The sequence below is a fragment of the Zootermopsis nevadensis genome, unplaced genomic scaffold (genome assembly GCF_977971745.1).
Source record: "Zootermopsis nevadensis isolate Lab colony 2312 unplaced genomic scaffold, Znev_1.0 Znev_ptg000024l, whole genome shotgun sequence".
NCBI classification, from domain to species: domain Eukaryota; kingdom Metazoa; phylum Arthropoda; class Insecta; order Blattodea; family Termopsidae; genus Zootermopsis; species Zootermopsis nevadensis.
This window is the reverse complement of record NW_028259156.1, coordinates 7772522-7795907: the sequence shown is the minus strand read 5'-3', so window position 1 is coordinate 7795907 and position 23386 is coordinate 7772522. Positions and strand designations below refer to the sequence as shown.

At 34.5% G+C, this 23386-nt stretch overlaps 1 protein-coding gene, 1 long non-coding RNA gene and 1 pseudogene across 3 annotated transcripts in view; 1 reads left to right on the top strand and 2 right to left on the bottom strand.

The window, feature by feature from the left end:
• Positions 1–19: 19 nt before the first annotated feature.
• Positions 20–23386, bottom strand: part of twin (CCR4-NOT transcription complex subunit 6-like twin) — a 181076-nt gene continuing 157709 nt past the window's right edge. For both annotated transcript variants that reach the window (XM_022060198.2, XM_022060199.2), the window contains exons 8-12: positions 22793–22944; positions 17828–18058; positions 17159–17336; positions 16887–17026; positions 20–16147 (exon numbers count right to left, since the gene is read on the bottom strand). In XM_022060198.2, the coding sequence (XP_021915890.1) occupies positions 16068–16147; positions 16887–17026; positions 17159–17336; positions 17828–18058; positions 22793–22944 (781 nt within the window). In that variant the 3' untranslated portion in view covers positions 20–16067. The remainder of the gene's footprint in view (positions 16148–16886; positions 17027–17158; positions 17337–17827; positions 18059–22792; positions 22945–23386) is intronic.
• LOC147872799 (uncharacterized) lies at positions 16052–23132 on the top strand. The gene is made up of 2 exons (XR_015536926.1): positions 16052–16154; positions 22608–23132. It is a non-coding gene; the product is annotated as an uncharacterized LOC147872799 (long non-coding RNA).
• LOC110827987 (protein YIPF5 homolog pseudogene) lies at positions 20292–21572 on the bottom strand (annotated as a pseudogene).

The window sequence follows — 23386 nt, the reverse complement described above, 5'->3', positions numbered from 1 at the left end:
AATTAAATGGGATATAAAATAATAATGATGAATTCTTTATTTCACTATACATTTTTCATTCAGTGAATGTACTGTGATTTCTAAAAAAAAAGCTTTTTGTGAAGCAAGAGACAATGATTTGAAAAAAGAGATGCAACTGACAGCCCATTCTTTTAATACATAATATTACAGTACATGATATAGGCAAAATCCAATCAGGCATCAGAATATTAATTTGTACTTTTAGGATGAAAAGTTAATTACGGCACAGTTATATTTGGTATTGTCACTATCACACAATTATAAAAGCTCAATACTGTCTGTAGAGTTCTGTTTCCTTGAGCCTGCAGTGTAAAATTACTGTCATTGTAAATGTTCCAATTTTCACTGCCTAATGACATCACCAATTAATGCTCAATAGAATTGTGCATAAAAATTACTGAGCTTGACTGGATTTTACAATTGGCAATACAGTATTTTAAAAATAGTTTTGTACCAGTTCCACCACCACTCTGGAACTGGACCACATTCTATCTTTCCATCATAAGTCCCAAAAAATCCTTATGTACAGTATTCTAGTTATTTGCAAATGTTTTAAACTGGAATGTATTCTGTACACAGATACTGTGGACTGGGCATTAGTCTGTAAGTTACATATTACTTCCACTTATTTACTTAAAGTCTGACAATCACAAAAAAGGTTTGCCACTACAACCATTTTGTTTTGGTATCAGACATTAACTTTGACACAAAGATTATCTTAATTCTTTAATGATAATTAACCCCGAAGGCAATTAGTTACACAGTATCAGCCATTATGCCCATCTGGTATTAGTGCGTATATATTAGAAAAATTTGTAAAAATTCAGCATTGACAAGAGAGGTATCCTAAATGACATGAAATTGTGGTGAAAGACTGTACATCTATGCATACCTGATTAAACTTTTAAAAGATCCAAAGGAAGAAATTCAAATTATGATATTCGTTATGAATAGAGTAAGAAATTGTACAAAACAGCAAGTTTTTAATTTTAAAGTTACATCCGTTTTAATTTATTCTCACAAACCAACAGGTTTGCAGATATTTCTTTACCTTTCTAAGGATTGCTAATCATTTGTACTTACACTGACACTAAATGTAAGTCTTAATAATGATTTGCATGATCTTTGACTATCTCAGTCATAAATTTTAAGTTAGTATATACACATATTTATTCAGTTGTTGGACCATATAATCCAGTTAACACTGTATGGAACCTAATAATTATTATCTTTTCTTTAATTGCCTTCAGGTTTGCTGTGTACTGTTATTCAATAACATTAACATTTACTACAGCATCAAGATAGACACAATTCATAACCAAAGAAATTATTTTGAAGTCCAATATAAATTGAGTTGTGTATTAAAACACTTATGGATGTTGCTAGACAGTTTTCAGACGTGAAACAATTACGTGACGTAAGTTGACAATATGACAGAATTAACTCTGAAAAATGTTAACCAGGCAGGTGTTCACATCAGTAGTAATTAAAACTTAAAATTCAGTTTTTCAGACATTGGCATAATATTTAAACACCAGAATGAACTACGCGTATGTGCAAATATTTTACCACAATGAATCTCTTATTTTTCTTTCTTCTACTGGTATGGAATAATATATTCAAATGACTCTTCACCATCGTCAAGAAGTTTTAGATTTGATAAAAAGTCTTTGCTGTGCTATTTTTAACAAAATCAAACCTCTACTATACACTGCATGGATAACCAAATACCGTGTTGAAACATTTGGCACTGGAAAATAAATTGCCTGAAAGGTGCATAATCATGTTTCATGATACATGATATTCATTCATTTCCCTTTGCATTTAAACACTTTCAAGACTCGATAAGGAAGAGGTATGAAGCAATGGTTTTCTCTCATGGCGATACAAAGATTTAAAAGTTCTTATTTTTGTTTCATGTTCTCTGCTTTGTGCTGCAATTTTCTGACAAGTGAATAAGTAACAGATGTACGAATATAAAAAATTTAGTTTTTATTTGTATGTACTAAGGTAAGCAGGTGATTTTCTATTTGCAGTAACCTAAAGGTTAAAAGAATTTTGCTTATGTTTTGCTTTACTGACTGTTTCTATGTTTAAAGTAAAGAGGTTCACTGTGCACAAAAGTGGAAAGTATTAAACAGGTGATTTGATGACATTATAGGTAGACATGTAAGGAAGAATGCTATGTGTTTTACTTCACAGTCTACTGAATCAAATCTACCATACAGACAATATTCAGATCCTGTCTCTAGCAACATGAATATGGAACAGCAGTTCTGTGACTAAATCATGTGCATAAGACAAAATCTGTGCTCCCTTCCAAAACAATGGACTCCCCTTGCAGCAATCAATTCTTTTACAAACATTTCCTTATTCAATTTCAATACCATGGTAAGATAATGTCCCACCTGCTTCTACAATCATTTATTCTTCATTTTGAATTTATGGGTTTCGTGTGATTCTCGCTGTAAACAGGGATTATTTTCTTAAACAACATTAACCAGTCAATCTTTGTAATGGTAGAGTTGTTTCCTTTGTGGTACAGACAGAGTTCCTAAGTAATTTTAAGTGAGATCGACTTCAAAGGGCTAAACATTTTACAAGTAATTTCCATCAGTGTCCTCTTCAAAAAATGTGGGCACCTAGCTTCAAATCCACGTGTTATTACAGCCCAGAAGATAAACATCTTCACCACTGTAAGAACCTCATATCTCACTCGTGGAGGAGAGTCATTACTTGGCAGTCAAACTACAAAAAATTTATAGCACTGAAATGGTTAAAAAAGGTTCACCAGAATCACCACACAGCACGATACAGTTTCTAACATTCAGCTCTTGTGTCAAGAACCCATATCTGAGTTTACAGAAATGCAACACTTCATTATTTTCAGAGCTTTCATGACAAAGTAGATGTTAACTTTTATCATTTTGGAACAGATAAAACTTTACCAATGTTTCAGAGATGCTTGCTGCCTCCGTCAACACCCTAATGATTGAGGCAGCAGCCAGCTCTGATATGTCAGTAAACTTCTACCAGACTATGTGGTACAACAACCCAGAAGACAGCCATCTTGGCACCAATGGTCAGTAGTGGCCAGGGTTTCAGACAAACATTCTGTCTCCACCTTCATGAAAAGTGGCAATGCTAGGAGGTGGAGGTATCTATATAGGGGTAGAGGAAAGGAAAACCAATGGAGCAGGCAAATCAGAAATGAGGGGAAAAAGGTCTAGGTCAATAAGGAGTCTCCCTCCACTTACCAATATCACCACTTCAGCCCTAAAGATCAAGACAGTGTGTTTCTCTGAAAGGTTGGCATCTACCAAACCCACAATCACCATCATCATCTCCACTTCTGTGAAAATATCAAATCTCACTAAAATGTTATATATTCCTCTTATTAGAAGATTAAATGTTTCTAAACCGGCATAATGTTGTATTGTATGAAGTCAGGCTTAATGTTTGAACCAACACAGAAACTGTGATTTTATTACTGACTTCACTCACAGCTATGCAGAATATTCATATGGTACCATGGATGTTATATATTTTTTTGTAGTAGTGGTTTTACCTTGATATGTATGGATATTATTAGCAGATCTATAAAATGATAAGTTCTAAGGATGAACACTTTTTAGGCTTGTTCCTGAAGTCAACCAGTTTGTAATCAAGTTTCACTTGATTTTCTTTTAAATTTGCATATCTTTAAACAACAAACATTCAGTGCTCAGTGCAATACTGCAACTTATTACTGGAAGCATGAATGGTGAAGGAGGTCACTTCTATTTTCTCTTACCAGTGAAAGTCAATGGAAGATAAGCGCATACTTCAAGCCTGTACTAGGGTAAGTTTTAGAAAAAACTAAATTCCATTATTTACCTAGTCACTCATAAAGGATATAGGCACAAGCTTCACTATAAAGTTGAATATCATTTATCAAGAACAGTGAGACATGATTTGCATCATTTTCATGTGTTAATAAATCCTAACAATTAAATGATTCTTTACTTGTGCTACAGAACATTTGGTCACCCATTTCTGCTAAAATTGCTTTTACATGGCCCTTAAGTCAAACTTAACTGCCAATCTAAGATGTATTTTAAACAGAGAGCATTTTTGTATCGTAACTACATATTTCTACTATATAATGCCCCACAGATAAATTAAGTAGTGTAGCCATCTTTCCCTTTACACTTCATATCACAAAATATAGAATGATCAAATAATAATACATGCAAGTGCAGCTCCATTAGTAAGGCTGGCCCTAATACTCTGATTCCGAATAAAAGAGAAAGCTTTCAACAAAATATGTAACCCGGATTATTGTTCTACTTTACTAGCCATATTTGCCTTCACTTTGTAGACTATGCTGATGTTAAATAAAATTGATTTAAAAATCGGTTGTCAGGGCAAATCTGCACGTTCAATGTCCATTAGATGTAAAAAGCAAGAAGGGAATTAGAGGAGCAGCAGATAAAGAAGCATATACTGTCCATATACAGTACTTTTGTAGCTCAGTGTCAGAGTTCCTATGTCGGTAATATCTCTGGAATACATAATATACATATTTGTTTTCCTCCTACTAGCAAGCTAGTGACACAGATGAAACACAGTTTGGTTCCAAGTATCATAAATGTATTTGTTATTTACACTAATATTGATCATTATCGTTTTGAACACCAGGACTAGCACTTTTAAAATGAATGGAGCTATCTCAAGTCAAAAACTGAAATCACTCCAGAAATAACTACCCAAATAAAAGTTTATACTACAGCCACAATCATAAGGGTGTCATAGTCTTTGTTGTGGACACACTTGTATTTTAGATTTAATACTCTGCACTCATACATAACACAATTTTAACAGCAATTATTGTGATATAATGTCAACACTTTCTTTGTTGATATGCCTACATCACAGGTTCTGCTCAAACAATTTTGAAATGAAAAATAAATAGCCTGAAATTATGTTATAATTTCAATACAAACAAGCAAATGCGATCAAGCATAATTGTACCATTATTTTTTGTCTTCATAACTATAACAAGGAGGAAAATATAAAGAAATAACATCTGCTGCATATACTTTATACCACAAACAAATTCAATGATCATCATTTTAATCATCACTATTAAGCTTTCCAAGCTGTGTGGGGTCACATTTAATCAGCAACATGAAAACATGGATAATTATTTGACAGTTAACAGATGATTGCATTTATATATTAATATATACTAAAAACCTAATGTTAAGCAAGACTGGTAAAATTGGTGAAATCTATGTCACCAAAGACCTAACTTAATGTTATCCATAAAACATTTATTCCATACATGAAGAGTAAGCAAATCATTTAATGAGATCAGCAGTTTTAAACTTATGTAACATAACCTTACAGCTCACTGCCTGACCGGCTGTAAAATTACATTTTGCAGAAAGTCTTGATGACAGGGACCAAAGAGAGTAAAAAGATGTAATATTTAGAAAAGCATAATAAGGATGGTTCAAATTTTGATGTGCATTAATACAAAATTTATCTGCCTGTCTAGAATTCCAACATAAATAATTTTTAAAGTAAACACCTGTACTCAAGGCACAGAAATTGTGTCTGGTGATGTACAAGAAAGACATTTAAATTTTCAGTTTTCTTAATAACAGAACACTGGTTCATACCACCATGTATTGGGGGGGGGACTGCAGGTTACACCAATGTTCTACTGCCAACAAAAAGAAAAAATTACAATGAATGCGATAAGAGTATGCCTAAAAATGCTTGAAATAATGATTGTACTTACATGGCAAGTCATCTCATACATCTAAATTAAAACAAACACCTTTAATGTCATGTAAAGTTAAGTAAAGTTTGTCCCGCTACGTGCCATACAGGTGCTTGGGGTGAGTGGAGGTATAGCTCCTCTCTTTCTTGACCTCGGCACTAGATGGGGGTGAGTGGTCAGCATCACGCCCGGCCGACTTTACCCCCGGGAAACGACCCCAGTACCCATTGTAGAGGCTGGGTGGGCCCCAGAGCCGGTCTGGAAGCAGAGGCTAGAGGAAAAATCCTCTGCCCCCATTGGGGATCGAACCCCGGTCGTCCAGCAAGTAGCTAGTAGCTATACTGACTGAGTTATCCCGAATAATTTTAATGTCATGTATGAATGTAATTTGCTTGTACAATGAGCAGTTTCACAAAATTTTGATAAAACTCAATTTGATTGTTATGAAAAGTGGGAACTGCACTGATTTGTGCTTTTAATTGAACCCTTGATATGACATTTCAACAAAATCTATTAAATAGTTTGGAGATGAATACATTACAAGATGTTTCAGCATTCATGGACATCAATTTATGCCAGATAGTGACAAAAAGATCAAATCAACATAAACATTATGTTTCAAGCAATTTGTCATGTGCAGTCTACTGAGGCCCTTTACATATTTTTATGCCCAGGAAGGAAAGAAACATATTATTCATCCCATTGTTTAAAACATAATTACGATGACAAATAGTTCTTCTGACTTTGTATACATGTTACAGAGTATAAAATCCAGGCATTCTAGACAAGCATAAAATGTAAGACCTCAATTATTTTTTCTACACTAAGATATTTTATAAAAGTCCTAGATATTTTATAGAATGTATCATCATCGTCATCATCATCTATGAAGTAATACAAGTACTTATTAGTGTAGCAGGTGATTATCAGAAAGCTAAATGCCTCTTTCAATTTCTGAATCCATTATTCATTGCAACAGCTACAACACACTGCCAAATTCCATCTGGTGCTGTACACAATGCCTAGGCAATGGGTAAAACAATAAACCTTTATGTTTTACTTGGTGTTACAAGACATTCTATATAATACCTAAGAATTCTATATAATATAAAATTTCATACTTTGCCTATAATGTACAAATGCATGAGTTCTTATTTTATTATTTTGAAGATTCCCAATAAGCACAGCAACTTAAAAATACTCACCATTTGCTTCTGGAATCAAACAATTTGAATTCTCTAAATGCTTCTCCTGTGAACCACTTTAATGCACCAAAGACTGCTGCTAAGCAGCCTGAGGCAGATACTGTGGCACATAAAAATTTAGTGCTGTAATTGCTGATATTTTAAAGACTATTTCTGTTTACTTAACATCTTGGTGGCAATTTTCCTCACATTCGTACTCATATAAAACATTATTATTTTAATTATAATTAGGAAAATATCTGTTCTCCAGAAATATTTCCTTAACACGGTCAATTCAATGTACAGCATGGTCTCAAAATATCTTGTACTTTAGAGAATTTGTTTAAATTTACTCTGATATTCTTTTTATACACCATAAAATCATACAAATAACTAATATGCTAACTGGAAAGTAGGGCAGGGAAGGAGAATGCATTAGGTTAGCAGCACAGAGAGGCACAAATCACACATGAAAACCATATTTTGTACTAAGAAAATTGACCATGTGCAAAATGTTTGGTACCACTGAGAGAAGAATTCTGGAAACAGCACACAAAACATTATATAACCTATGGCATGGTTGATACATCACAGAATAACCTAAGAACTAATAAAAAAAATAGAAATAAAACAGATATTACAAGTTTAAGATTTTAGATTCTCACAGTAGTGAAAGGGTTGATTATCATCTTATGGATTATGATACAATCACATAAATGGTTACTAACATTTCAGAGGAACTTACTACCTTCATCTGTCTGTCCTGAAGATGGAGATGACAAGTTCTTCAGAAACACTGGCAATCACCTACAAGACTGCACAGTGTCACAATCGAGAAGACCAAAGTCGGCATCAAAACGCTTGCTGCATTTTGATTACTAAACACAATGAAATGCTCAAATGAATGACCTGACTTGCATACACAAAGTTACTTTATTTCATGGAGGGAAAACACATTTGCATCTGGTATACAGGCTAGCTGTACAGCGGGCTGACTTATTTTTGATAAACCAATTCACCAATTGGCAATATTCATAAGATTCATACCATGCACAGTTATTATGCAAATATGTACAAATCATCATTCTAAATAATGTAAAACTTAAATACATCAAATATCAACATGATCCCAAATAAAAGTTCTTCACAACTTGTGACAATTCTGTTTTGACTATTCTCAACATAACACAATTATGATGCAGCAGAAGTCATTTATTATACCAATTTAACATCTAGATTGTCAGAAATTAAATTACTGTTACGCACCCATTTCAGTGAACTAAACTTAAGATACGTATATAACTAAATACCAGTACAACTGACTATGAAGGCTTATTAAAATAAAAATGCTTCTGCAGCTTTTAAATTATGTTTCACCATAAGTTCTCAGTAGTTGAAATAGTTGTACACTTACTGTAAGGGTTTGTTCATACCTAGTCATAATAAGTTTTGATGCAATGGTGCACAGAACTTACGTGGATGGATTATTGCACACTATACAAATCAATCACAAGTCAAGGCTGCCTAGCTGGCTTGAGTGGCAGTGCATTGAATCTCTGGACTCCACACATTTTACTTAAAGGAGAACTAAACAAAAAACCAAGTACAACTTACAGAATCAATTTAAAATTCTAACACACTATACTGAACAGGATAGATAGTGTTGTCATACATAATATTGTTAAAGGTTAAATATAAGATCAACAGTGGTAAAAATAAGCATATTCAGTTTAATTCCAAGTGTAACATAAATTAATGACGCACATGAGGCTCCAAAATATACTCCGAGTTTTGGATTACTGACGTTTCAGACTTTGTCCATACCAGACGATGGATAAGTTGACAGCTCAGTAATCCAGATTGTAATACACCATTATCACAACCCTTTTGAATTGACTTAGGGTTTTGTTTTATAATGAACATTCTAATATGTCCAATGTCACATAACTCCCATCTACTGTAAAAATACTTAAACATACAGAGTAACCCGCCTGTGATATAGGAAAAGAAAGTATCAAAAGTAAACAGCCAATATTAAAGTGATCAAATACACAAATAACAAGCCAGCTAGCTGAAACCTTTTTAAAGCTAAAAATGCCACTTCTTCTGGCACTTAAATGTCAACATATTAAGAAACTAAAATTAACCGAGATCCAGTCTATCTTGTTTTACACATAATCTCTAAACTTTCTGCATCAAAATAAAAATAATATACAACATTCTTTTAAAAAGTTAAGCTCATTTATAAAACTAGTTCACCAAGACAATAATAAAGAATTACTTTCCGAATATTTGATGCAAATAGCAATTTGCTGTTAAAAGCAGGCTGCTACTTGTTTCTGATTATTGTTACTTGAAGAGATGAATGAGATTGGTCTTGCCAAGTGTTTTTAATGTTCTTCAGCAATTCAGTATGATTCCCTTCATCTCCTAAATCATGAATACAAAATTACAAGACTAATCATTTAATACTGCAAATTATAACACATGATAAACTACACCTAAACATAATTCTGAACATTGGCACTTCATATTCACTGATATTTATGGTCACAAGCAAAGGAAAATAAATGGGCACTTAATAAATTATCCATAACCCAATTTCTATCACATTTCTGCACTTTCAAACACAATATTTCACCACAATTGTATATAAAATACAATCATGTATTCTGTAAATGTAATTTCAAATCCCTTCTTTAGTTTTCAATATTAACCTACTACAGCACTTAATTAGTCTTGAACACTCATTTATCCCTTCAATATAGACACAATTCATCAGCTTTTATGAGTTACTAAAAGTACAAGAAGTAGTTACTGCACCAAAACCCCAATTCTCCCCATTGTACTGACCATTTTCCAAACCCTAATTAATTAAAATCAGATGCTAAACATTCAAAATCACTATCAAACAAACTTTACACAAGGCAAATTAAATAATTTCTTTATAATTGCATATTTGTTTGTGTGGTTCTTTAATATGAAATGTTACATATAAAAGTTTGCCCCGCTACGTGTCGTAAAGGCACTTGGGGTGAGTGGAGGTATAGCTCCTCTCTATCTTGACCTCAGCACTAGATGGGGGTGAGTGGTCAGCATCATGCTTTACCGCTGGGGAAGGACCCCGGTACCCATTGTAGAGGAGGCTGGGTGGGCCCCAGAGCTGGTCTGGACGCAGAGGCTAGAGGAAAAATCCTCTGCCCCCGTTGGGGATCGAACCATGGTCATCCAGCCCGTAGCTAGTCACTATACTGATTGAGCTATCCTGGCTCATTAAATGTTACATATACATATTTTGGATTCAGAGCACTTGTAGATCATCTCATGCAGGTACTTTACTTTTACTTCTAAAAACTAAGTACAGCCAAACCCCATCAGATTCCTACATTTTTTCCACCAGTGGGGGTGATAGTAAATTGTAAGTTTCTTTTCTTTCACTAAGAATATCATCAACATAGAAAAAACTGATAGGTTTGCATAATAAAAGAGAGAAATAGTTGGCAGCATTTTGCTGGCTTGTACTGGGATATTGTTTCTTGGGGGCACGTGTCTTTTTTTCACCAACGCTTAACACTGCAATTTCCCCCATGTTAGACAAATACAACTGATTGTGATAGTCTGTATCTATGCAGTACTTCATTTCTTTGCTGTGACCAGCCTGACAATTATATTCCAACGAAGTGTGTTTATGTTAGTTACTCAGAGTGCGCAGAAAACACTTTCATTACAGAAAAGTCCACTATCCTGTCAAACAAAAGAAACAAAGGGGTAAATCTGCAACCGTTGTACCAGAACTTTCGGAATGTTAACTGTTACTGTATGCATCTTATTCTGGGTAACGTTTCCGCTTTCAAATCGACGACCCTCCCAGTAGCAGGTTCATTACTGTTAACTTCCTGGATTTGGAATGTTGCCATTTACAATGATCCTGAATGTTTAACAGCTAATTTCAACACAGCATTGCTACAGTAACATAAATGTAATCTACATAATACATTTTGCTTCATAACGATGTGATTTGCATATTGGCAGTGGGGATGGTCTTGTTTATAACTACCATAAAGTTAAAACCACTAATGAAGTATCAAGTAGTGTACAAAACTAGAAATATTATTGCATCATCCTCCTGTTCTTTCATGTTTTCTTTAGACTGACTGAAAACTGTATTATTTCTTACTGTATGATACATTTATCTGGCCACATTTCTATGCAAACTTTGTTATAGGAATGAAATTAAATAATTGGTGCTCCACATTAAAACCATATCCACTAAAATATTAATGACAGTACACCAGACAAAACATTCCTAATGAATGAAATGTCGCTCTAAACCATTTGGAGTAGCAAATTTAGTCTGTATAAAGTCTTATCATATTCTAACCATTCAAAAATAAAACCATAAAGTAAACGAAAAGGTACCTAAAACAATAAAAGAAATTATGGTAAATAAGCAGCTCGGACCAAAAAAGCCGAAGTGTATATTAACCACAATTCATGTTCACCATCTCATACATAACACATCTTTGCTCAGAAAATCACATACACTCGCGCGCGCACACAAATTGTAACAGTTCCCTTCCAATTTATTCCTCCTCCTATGAGAAAACTACAAATCCTACACAACACAAACTACAATGAGCTTATTATGAAATCAGTTTACAGAGTAGACAAGATCAGACATAGCAGAGAACCCACTACTGCTGTGTTATAGATAATCTGTCATTGTATTAGTGTGTATTTGGAAAAATGGCAGGCATCACCACCGTATTTACCTTACGGAATTCAACACTACATTACAATTGTTCTCACTGTTTCTAAACCACCGAGATCAAATCAAATATGAATATTGGTATACTCTTTCTGCAAGTTCAATTTTTAAGCCCTTAACTACCTTGCCTGCAGTACCTGACATGAATCTGTTACTGGTACCATATTAAAGAAAACTGGATGCATAATCACACTTTTCATAGTCTCAAAATATTCATAAATAAAAAGCCATACATATGACTATATTACAACTTTCCAAATGAATTCAAAATTAGTCATTAATTGCACAAATTCTACCACAATGAGGTAATATCAACCAAGAGACTAGTACGTAAACATGAAATAACACCAACATCCACAACGGCCAAAGGCTGTGAATACTTCTGAAGTATGGATTTTATTGAAGATGGCCGTCTTCAGCGATACAGAGCCATTTAGTCTGGTGTAAGTTTACCAATGTTACGGAGGTATATCAATGTCCTGATGATGGAGGACCTTAAGAATGACCATATACGTTTACCAGACTACATGGCAGTACAACCCAGAAGACAGCCATATTCACATCTGCGGCCATGAGAGCCTCAAATCCTACTATACATTCCACTGCTTTCCAGTTACCATCACATGTGTAAGCCATCAGGGGGAACCTGATGCAGGATTCTAAAATCAAATTAAAATTATCTGTGAGGTAACATAATATAAACTAAAGAAAGACCAGTTGACCTGAGCACTTGTTAAATGGCTAACAAACATAACTCTTACTTTTGAATAAACACATGCCTATGAATTTAATTCACAAAGTGCTCTTACATAACATTCGTATTTAATTTTGCATCTATAAGTAAAAAAATTTATAACAGGAATTTATTTCACTCTCATATTATATTTTCTCACTCATCTGAAGACATAACTGGGTCTATGGAATATTAATACAATTTTTATATATGACTAATAAGTACTGTACACAAATATTAATAGTTCTGCCCTTCAGCAGACAAATGTTTCAAGTCAAAATAATTAATTAACATTTAATTAAGTATATGCAAAATTTCAGGAATTAAACCGAGAAGCTGAGAATTGGAAAAACTGGTGAACTATTTTTGGGCAGAAGAATGGACCTGTCGTCAGACAGAACACTAGATAATAATAATAATAATGTTGTGTATTTCCTAATAAGAATGGTTTACAGACCACAGTTCACTGAAAATCAAATAACATTGTAAAACATTTTAGAACACTCTCGGGTTACAAGCCATGTCAGGTGGCTGAATGGTGAATAAACCATATCTTCTGCCAACATTTCGAGAACAATCTCTGTTTCCCATCAGTGAGCACTCAACAAAGGAACTGACTGGTTACCCAACAGCCCTGAGGATAAGAGCAGAGATTGTTCTTAAAACATTGGCATAAGATATGGTTTATTCACCATTCAGCCACCTGACATAGCTTGCAACCCGAGAGTCTTTCAACTTCAGTCACTGCGAAAGCTTCACTTTATAGATTTTAGAACAATTTATATTTTAAGAAAAATTATGGACATGTATAACAGTGAAATGCCTAGTAATGAACAAATTACAATTTATGATCTGATATAAGAAACAGACTGGGGTTAATTTTTTCACACAACTTTTCTCATACATAAATCTCCCTCATTTAAGTCTGTACTTGAATAAATTTGTGCAATGGAATATAAATAATTTAATGAGTGGGAAATCATAATTTTTTAGTGCAAAAGACAAAGACCACTATGTCAAAACAGTGTGATAATATGATATATTTGCCTATGAGTCACATGACTATGTATCCAGATAATGAAAAACTGTAGGGCAAAGGAAAATTATCAGTGTGCATGCTATACCAGCAACTGTGAAAGAGACCTGCAACAGGGCCAGCACAATATTGCACAGAAAAATCACTGAAATTAGACATAATGCAATAGTAATAGTGTAGTACTGATGATGAGGGTAGTGGTGGTGATAATAATAGTAATGCATCATGGTGCATTTGAAAATGTGCTTCAAACTGGCTCTTCCTGTTTGTTGTCATATATCAATGGCAGTGTAAACCAATTCATTATTCAAATCTAAATTAATGCACTGAATTTTCACCCCACTTTATGTTAGAGTACAATGTTGGTGATTCTTTCACATCTACCTATTTCTATAATTCTTGGAAACACAAATTTACAACTATACAGAGAGAGTTTGGAAAACATAAGAAAACTATTGTACTACATTAGGATTATAGAAATGTCAGTAAACTTCTTTACGCCTTATATTAAAAAAAAGACAATGTCAGCAAATGATATAGCTAGTCAGAATGTCAATCCTGAAGCAAAGTTGAAAAACCTTCCAAAAGATTTCATCCATGACCATGGTCATAACAGATATAATTACTTTAATAATAAACTGTGCAGTTATTCCTTATCTTAACAAATCAAGGGGTGACATGCGTCATTCATCCACAAGAAATCTAGTAAAAGTAAGAAATGTGTTTTTAAAAATATGAAGGATACCACCTCCAGCAAGATACCAACAGAGAAGCAGTCTGAAATACTAAAAGACCTGAAAATCAGTTTTCACCCAGTTTCCATATTATTTCAGACAAGCATATTTTTGTCATGTATGGAAACAAAGTTCTGGATATGTATCAACTAATATGTAACACTTCCTGTGATTATAATGGAAAAAAAATTGAAGAATTTTAAAATAAATGGCATCTATGTAGACTTTAAAATGTTATTTCAACTGACTTTCGTTCAAAAATGAAAAGCCATAAAACACATTTCAGAAATCGTACCAAAAATGAACTGTCAAAACTAAATACAGAAATATAGGTTGAAGATATGAAAAGTCTTGAAGATAAACAAATTATTTTGGTTGACAACAGTCATGTGGAAACAAGGAACCAGGTGAAACTGATCACTGCAAATTGGCTACTTTCAAGGCATCCCCTACAGATAGTTGAACTGTAAGTTTTAAATACATTATATTATGATATAAAACTTACATTTGCATCCCTTAAATGCATAATTTGATCATGAACATGCTTGTTAACATAGGCAGAAGGAACTATCTAAATAGAGCTGAAGAAAAAATACATGGCAACAAAATGATATATAAATCAGTCTTCGATAACAGAACAAATGTTAACGAAATAAATTTTTGTAAATTATTCGTAATGGACAAAAAGTATAACTCATAACAATAAGTAAGAATGCCAAAAAACTGCACTGCTCATGGAGAATGCTTTATTCTGTGAGAGATGTATTGTTTTAAAATTATATCTAATTACTGCCAGTACTCCTCTAACCAAGTTCAACTGAATGGTGGTGTACATAAGCTCAAATGACCAATGTATGATATAGGGTTCATTTACAGAAGTTGATCACCTAAATTTTGGACATCTACGTCATCACACTGTTTCAATATTGCTATTGGCAAAGTGCAAAACTATAATCAACATTTTACGTACTTCACACATTTCAGGCTCCTTTTACACATCTAAGTATATAAATTTGATACTTCTCTACATCTTACATTTTTAAATTCAATATCTTCATTGATACCATTTATAATGAGCAACATAGGTTCAAAGTGATAATGATCTTGTTTATACTTTCATCCTTTCACCAAAATTTCATACACAGCATCAATCACCCAGAAGTTCAATTAATAATATAATTATATACTTAAATACATTACTTTTGTTTAAAAAACTGTCCATCACATTATGCTGTGTCACTTAACACTGATTTTCGATGATGGATGAATAAGGCTGTGTGGATTCAGAAACTGCAATTTATTAACAAGATTCAATTAAGGTTGTGATCAGAGATTCACTAGAAGTTTTTTCAGCCTTAATAAATACAAACTGTCATATCACTGTTTAATTGAAGACATAGTGTACATTACCTGTAAGCAAAGTGGAGAGCATCCTTGATAACAAACATGACCCAAAATTGTAAACAAAGTCATATTTTTCTACTGTTCCAAAGCCGCCAGTACATCACATTCTACAGCAAACAGATATTGTTTCTTTGCCTAAAACTATGGAACTGCTGAAGAGAGGAAGAAGCAATACAAAATATAACAATATGCCACTTTACTGGTATACAACATAAATCAAAACTACTTTGTACACTTTTAGACCACTTAAATTAAAGAATCTATGTCAAAAACAGAAGTTTTCTGAATGCAGCCTGTCAAAGGTTGATTGATGAAGTTAAAGCTGCCTCAATGAGCATGACTGCTGCTCACTCAGTCTCTGGGGTTGCGAGCGTGCTTTCTGTTTCCAGTGCTACCTTGGAGCACCCTCCCCTGCTGCTACCTTCGTGGGATCAGTCCATTGGAAGAAGCAGGCACTGTGGGCGTCATTTCCAATTCTACCAGAAGAGGAAAATGATCTGCGAAGTAAATACAACTCATTTCACTACCTTCAATGTTACATCACACTCATTTGTTGCAAGATGTAATGAACAGACATTAGAAAGGATCCACTTCTGTCAATTCAAATTGGTTATCCAACCGTTGTGTCCAGAAAATGATGTTTTAAATGTTTCTTCACTTAACCCTTTAATGCCCAGCGGGAACTTTATAAACCACCTACTTCAGCAATCACTAACTCCATTTTGTATTTATGGGTCTTGTATGATTCTCAGTGTAAATAGGAATTACTCCCTCAAACAGCATTAACCAACCAACCAAGAACAGCGAATTGTAAATCGTATTGTTGGTTGTAGCATAATAGTCCTATAGGCAGTTACCAAAATTCTGGAGGAATGTAACATGTCCATCTCCATTGTAAAAGTAAGTCAAGATGAGGATGTGGGGAACGATAGTTTGGTAGCCAACGATGATAAAAGGAAGAAGGTTGGCAGGAAGGGCAACATTCCAAGGAAGCTCCTTCAACATTCCTACTTGCAGTCTTCTCACTCTACCCCTTCTGTGCCATCACCACTGACTGCCTTCAACTTCACCTTTCTTCCATTACAACCCCATTCCCAACTGTGCTGAGTTCTACCCTGAACATGAAAGTGAAATGTTCCTCCAAAACGTTGGTAACGACCAACAATACTACACATCCTACAACCTACAACATTTTACCACAGTGAAAACTAAAATCTCAAGACTGGGCTTATTTACCTGATGGAACATGTGGATGCGGACATCCTACCACTTTGTTCTCCCTAAGCCATTCAGTAGCTAACGGTCCAAGCAAACCCAAAGGAGTCATGCTCTGTTTCGAGTAGAAGATATAATCTATAATACCCTTAAAATCAAACCTGCAAACAGAAATTATACATTAAAACTGTACTTCCATAAACATACATGATCACAGACTAAAATGAGAAAGCATTATAATTCAAATGAAAAACAGAAGATAAACATAGGTGAATTTAAAGAATAATACGTACGTGTAGTTGGTGAACGGCATAATGTCTTCACTGTATGCTGATGCCAGCTTGAAGGAATGTGTGAACTCATTTGGTTTGTCACAGCCTGAGATCTTTTGCAGGCAAGACTTATAGGCAAGGGACTTGAAGTCTTTGTGGTCTGCAGGTACGCGCCCCGAAGTCAGGAATTCAATCACTCCTACATATAAATGAAATCAGTTACATACTAACCCACTCTGAAAATTAAAAATGAGTAGGTCAGATTTCCATTCTCTTTTGGATATGATGTTTAAGCAATTTCTATTTTCATGAAGATTTCTGTCTTCTGGGTTGTTGCGCCGACTAAACAGCGCAACAACCCAGAAGACAGAAATCTTCTTACTCACCGCTGTGAAAACCTCAAATCTTACATTCTATTTTCATGTTGATAAGAAATAATGTTTTCATCAACTATCGTAGTTAACGTCAAAATATATTTGTTTTTAATAAATGAGACTGTTACTAATATGTTTATAATCCATAATAGTATTTGTAGTAGAAAGCTATTAAAACATGTTTTAAAATTCATGTTCCAACATTTTAAACAGACTATATAAAATTACTAAACTGCACTGAACATGACTGTAAACTGAATGACAGTAGAAAGTATAGATGATACATACAAATACTGACCATAACTATACAACTTACCTGAATCAGGTAATGAGTTGAAATCTCCACATAACAATAACTGGATATTATTTGTGTCGGGTTTGTGCCCTGGACGAAAACTGTGACTCGCCTCTTCTAAAATACTACGCAACTCATTGGACAACATCATGGTCTGGATTAACTTGACATCACAGAACTCCGGATCCCAATGAATATGAGCAGTACAGACCAAGATGGGCTGGTGAACTTGGCTCACGTCTGGTGGAAGTCCTGACAACGCAGTACAAATAATTAATCACCCATAACATCATACATGCAACTGTGCGTCTGTCAACTCTTGCTAATATAACTTCTGAACCAAAAGATACATTATGGTGATATTTTGTATGAGCTCACACCATTTAAGGCCCAATAACCTTTCTGCATTTTGATTTTCTATGTCCATACAGATTTAAAAAATGTGCGACTTTCGTAAAGTTTTCTTTGTGGAAGGGGGTGAGTGGGTAGGAGAATGTAAAATATCATGTGACAGCCTTTCAAAATCCATGTTTAGCTCTTGATATGATGTTGATAACTGACAAGCAACTACAGCTAGGCAAGTGACATTTTGTAAGAATGCAGATCATAAGTATAACTGCAAATTCTGTGCAGACTGACAATTACAAACATGAAAAATATCTACAGTTATACTGGACAAATTTAATGAAGCAAAAATGTGTAATAATCAAAATTTTGTTCATAAATCACTAAACTACATAATTACTACTTACAGTTCTTGGTAGCTTCACCATACAGCTATAAACAACTGAAGAACAGAAAAGTCATGTCTTGGGTGAGAAAACTTTGTGATCTTTTACATAATCCTGATTCTCGTATCCTTCCTTTCCCTTATGTTTAGACCGGGAAAATTGAAGAACCAATTGTATGAAGCAGCACAGTTATTGAGAAGCTGATTGTTTCCCCAACTGCTAAAAAAATTCCCTAACTTTCATGAGACCCAAAAGCTACCACTGGACCCCACCGTAAACCACTTTAATTCGGTTCCACGTCCTTACCCTGTTCCTTTTACAATCCTTCATCATTACACCTGTGTGTTAAGTATTGAAAGCAGAAAAGAAAGAATACTGCTGTCTGGTAGATTTCCACCTGGAACTCTATCAGACTACATGGTGCAACAACCCAGAAAACAGCAATCTTCACTGACTGCTGTGAAAACCTCAAATCATACATATTATTAAGAATTTGCTACTATGACTGAGTGATTATTAGTTCTTCCATTTAACTGAATAAAACTTGGGAGACCTGAGGTTATCATGGTGAAGATAATGATGCTCATTCAGTCGGGAGGCCAGTGGACTCACAACCAGCTGGACCATGCTAGGCCATGATGCAGAGGCAATAAATGTTAAACATCTCCCACATCACAAAGTCCCACACAATGTGACAACCCAGTATACGCCATCTTCATAGGGATTAGTTAGTATGTTGTCCTTTGGATAATGAAGCAGTGTAGCGTTGTTACCAGTGTTTCAGGCAAACTTATGTCCTCTACCTTCCATCAAAAAAACTACTCCAAAACATTGGGAACCAACTACTAGTCTACATAATGTCATAACAATAAAACCAAATTGTAAAAATTGTAGGTGACTGTTATTTTTTCAGTTTCTCAAGGTGATGTGTGAGCAATTTTTATGCATGCATGGTCACACAAGTTCAAAGTGGAGGACAGTTTAAATCTATGTTGAAGAACAGAGACTACAAAAAGTCTCTGTAGCCTGTTTCAAGGATTCTTTGGTGCTCAGTAAAAAAATAAAATAAAATAATGGATCACAAAGTTGAAATATCCCTGTATTCAGGGTGTATAAATTGTAAGCAGTACTACTGATAGTGTTGTTACTAGTTTAGTATAAACCAAGATAGTTATGCTCTGTGTTTTTGTTACCACGATTATATTCATTCAGAGTTACCAGTAGCTCTTCTTCTATATTGAATATTACTCTACTATTTTCATAATATATTGCAAAAAAAAATTCTCTTCTGAAAACAACTGTTTATCACCACAGTTTATGGTCTTTTCAGACCCATGGTGATATTATAGCAAAAAATTACCACTACTAGTACAAAAACAGCTCTTTATCAGAAATGTGGGTCCTTTCATTTCCTTAGATCATAAAATGCACAACTAGCTTCACATCTGGCTACATACTAATAAGAAAAGAGCACGCCATTATAATATAACAGTGATGTGTGATTCTATGCACATTAACAGGTGGGCAGCCAACTTATGGTAATCATATAGAAAGAAAATGATTACTCATGACCAAGAGACAATCTTAAATTAAGCTAAGTAGAAGCGAGTTGAGAGTACATAAGGTACAAGACACATACCAACCTTAATTTTAATATGAATATTACTGAAATATAGTTGTCAGGAACATCTAAAATATTTACTTTCCTGTATATGATATGTGGGTTGTGTGAAAAATCAGGACAAACCACCGACTATAGTTTGATAACTTTAATACCAATAACTCAGTGTTACAGGATGTAAGATGCCATAAATTCTCACAAACATACCATGCCACTGTTTAAAATAGTGACAATTATGAACATAAGTGAATTATCCCATTCAAAATTGAAGTATTTATTACAAAATACAAAATAATAATTAAATGAAATTCAAGTACTTGTGGGTTATCGGGACACATCGCTTTAAAAATAGGTTAGGTTAGGTTAGTTGTCATTTATTGAAATAAAATATAATAACTTTCAAGTATATGTCATTTATCCACACACATTAACCTAACCTAACCTATTTTTAAAGCGACGTGTCCCGATAACCCACAAGTAACAAAATTTATTTTCAAAATACAATAATAAGAGCAAATGTTCCATACAAAAGAGCACATGGATATGCAATTAAAAGTCTTTGCTGAGCATCGCCTGACATGCTAGCAAAGAGTTTTGATGCTGATAAGCTACTCCACATTACAGCTAGCACTGCACACATGAATCCAAGTGAACTATAGAGAGATGAGATAACACCAAGAAAAGACAAAAGAACAACAGGTAGAAGACAATAACCAAGAACTGATGCAACAGATCCAAATGGCAATATCCCTTCGGCTGTCATAAGTGTCAGCAAAATATACATAGCAATGCAGCTCACTATAACAAGGCCATAAACATAACCAAAATTAGCCTTGCCCCCTGTAAGTAACAGACAAGTGCCTAATATAATGCACAATGCTGCTGGTCCTGCTAAATCTGTTTCATACAGCAAGTTTATATCAAAATGACCATTACTGTGGAACGGATTCAAAACTGCCAAGCTCTTTTCGAAAATCCGATTCGGATTAATTCCAAGTTCTTCAAGCAGAGGCGGTTCTTCTGCAAACTCACACTCCATACCTTCAGGCTCGGTTAACGAAAATGAACGAGTATGGGCATCATAAGCACCCTGATTAGACACTCCTGGGTTCAAATTCGACATATAAGAATTGTTGGTAGTGTTACTAACATCCTCCTCATACATTCCTTCAAGTGTTACGAAATTTAATGTCTCCGTATTGACTTCATTTGTATCAAAATCACTGCGATACGCTTGGTCCCACGAGACTGAACTATTGTCACTTCTCTTCTTGTGTCCAAACATCATAAAATTTTGCACACACAGCTTGTTTATATCTTTTGATAAAGCTCAATAATCGAATTCTTCCAACGACAATTACAAACAACCAAAACGGAAGTCAGTCTGCTACAGAATGCCGGTTTGTCATTTGTTACGTCAGTTCTGTAAAAACATAATAGATGGCGCTGAATGATGTGGGCTGCCACCTGCCACCTAGACTGAACATTAAACGCGAGAGCGTCACCGTTGACACGTGCGATTGTGGTACATTTTCAACATGTGTTCTTTGAGACTGTATATAACTCACCGCTCGTAACATTTATACCAAATACAATGTTGCAGCCATACTAGGTTAAAATATAGCATCTGAAGAATGTTTATTATGCACATTTCCATAGCGTTACTGGAATTTCAATTCAATGTTTTCATTTTCCATTAACATTTTTTAAAAACACGATATCGTCTGTTTCAACATGCCTCATATAAGGAAAAGATTTCAATTTTGCTGATACAATAATCATTCTAACACATCAGTCAATTGAGTTTAAAACACTGGAAGTACATGTATTTGAATTTAAAGGCTGATGAGAAAGAATGATTTAAAAATTTAAGTTGAGGATACCATGTTATGAAATTTAAAACAAATGTTGTCCTTAAACAGACTGATATTTTGCATATTGGTATCAAATTTTCATACGCTCTCTCATTTTTGAGAAATTAAAATTCGATTTCTCTATTGAACCAATACAGACCGAAATTAAAGTTGCTCACATACCAAATTTCACTGAAAACCATTCACTGGTTCTGAATAAGAAACATGCAGTCTGACAAACACATCCACAAGAAGCAATTCAGTGCAACATAAAACACACTGAAATGTGACACCACTGAATGCACATATACACTCTTTGACAAACACTGCTTCAAATCACTGACATCTCAGAAGGCGACAGAGAAACAAGGAGTTGGGCTGCATTCAAAGCCTACATTCCTACTGCATGGGCTTTACTGGCTGCAAACCTCATGTTGTTGTTACGTGAACATAACATAACGTAACGTAAATTTATAAGTCAACGATAACATGGAATTTAGCCGATCAGTTTGTATGCTGGCCTAGTATACAGACGGTCATAAAATCCTAGTCCAGTAAGAACTGCTTTATCATGTGCAATTTTAAATTTGTTATAGGCCATCATCATCCCCACTCTCATCATTCTCCTTTTGGGAACTGTGCAGATTTTGTCAAGGCTAGAATAACTGGCTGCTGAGGTGGGTCGTACGTGAGAGATGTGCCGTGCCAGCTGCGGGATCCAGTCTGACCATTAATCGCACACCCTGTATAATCTAATTCAGAGTATGAAAAACCAACTCACCGTTGTCCCAGGCCGCCTCTTTGGTTTTAAGCAGTGCTGCAAGCCCGATGTTGTCCTTTGGCATAACTCTATTCAACATGTTATCTGAACCTTCGGCATTTGCCATCGCCAGTTGGTTGAATTCTACCAGATGTTCCTTGATAAGTGAGAATCTATAATTGAAGAGACATAGAGACATTCTGCTTTAGATTCATGAATCATTCATAATTCTTAATGTTCACTTAACGTTTCCTGATGGTAAAATATGTTAATTTAATTATACACTACATTAATTGTATTTATACTACTAATGTACAGCAAATGGATTCTAACCAACAAATAAAATAAAATCATCAACTGACATATCCAGGTCACTTCTCCTGATCAAAATGTCTAAATGAATGTGAAATAAAAACTTGTCCAGCTTAAACACAATCTTAACATTATGAGATGGTAAAACCACGGCAATACTTCCAGACAGATGTAACTCCTCTACAACTTTCATCAAATTATAATCAGCAAACAGCCTAAAAGTCCTGACTTAATATTCATACAATTCAGTTGAGGAATAGCTTAGATATAAAATAACTACATTAAGCCCATCACTAGACCCTA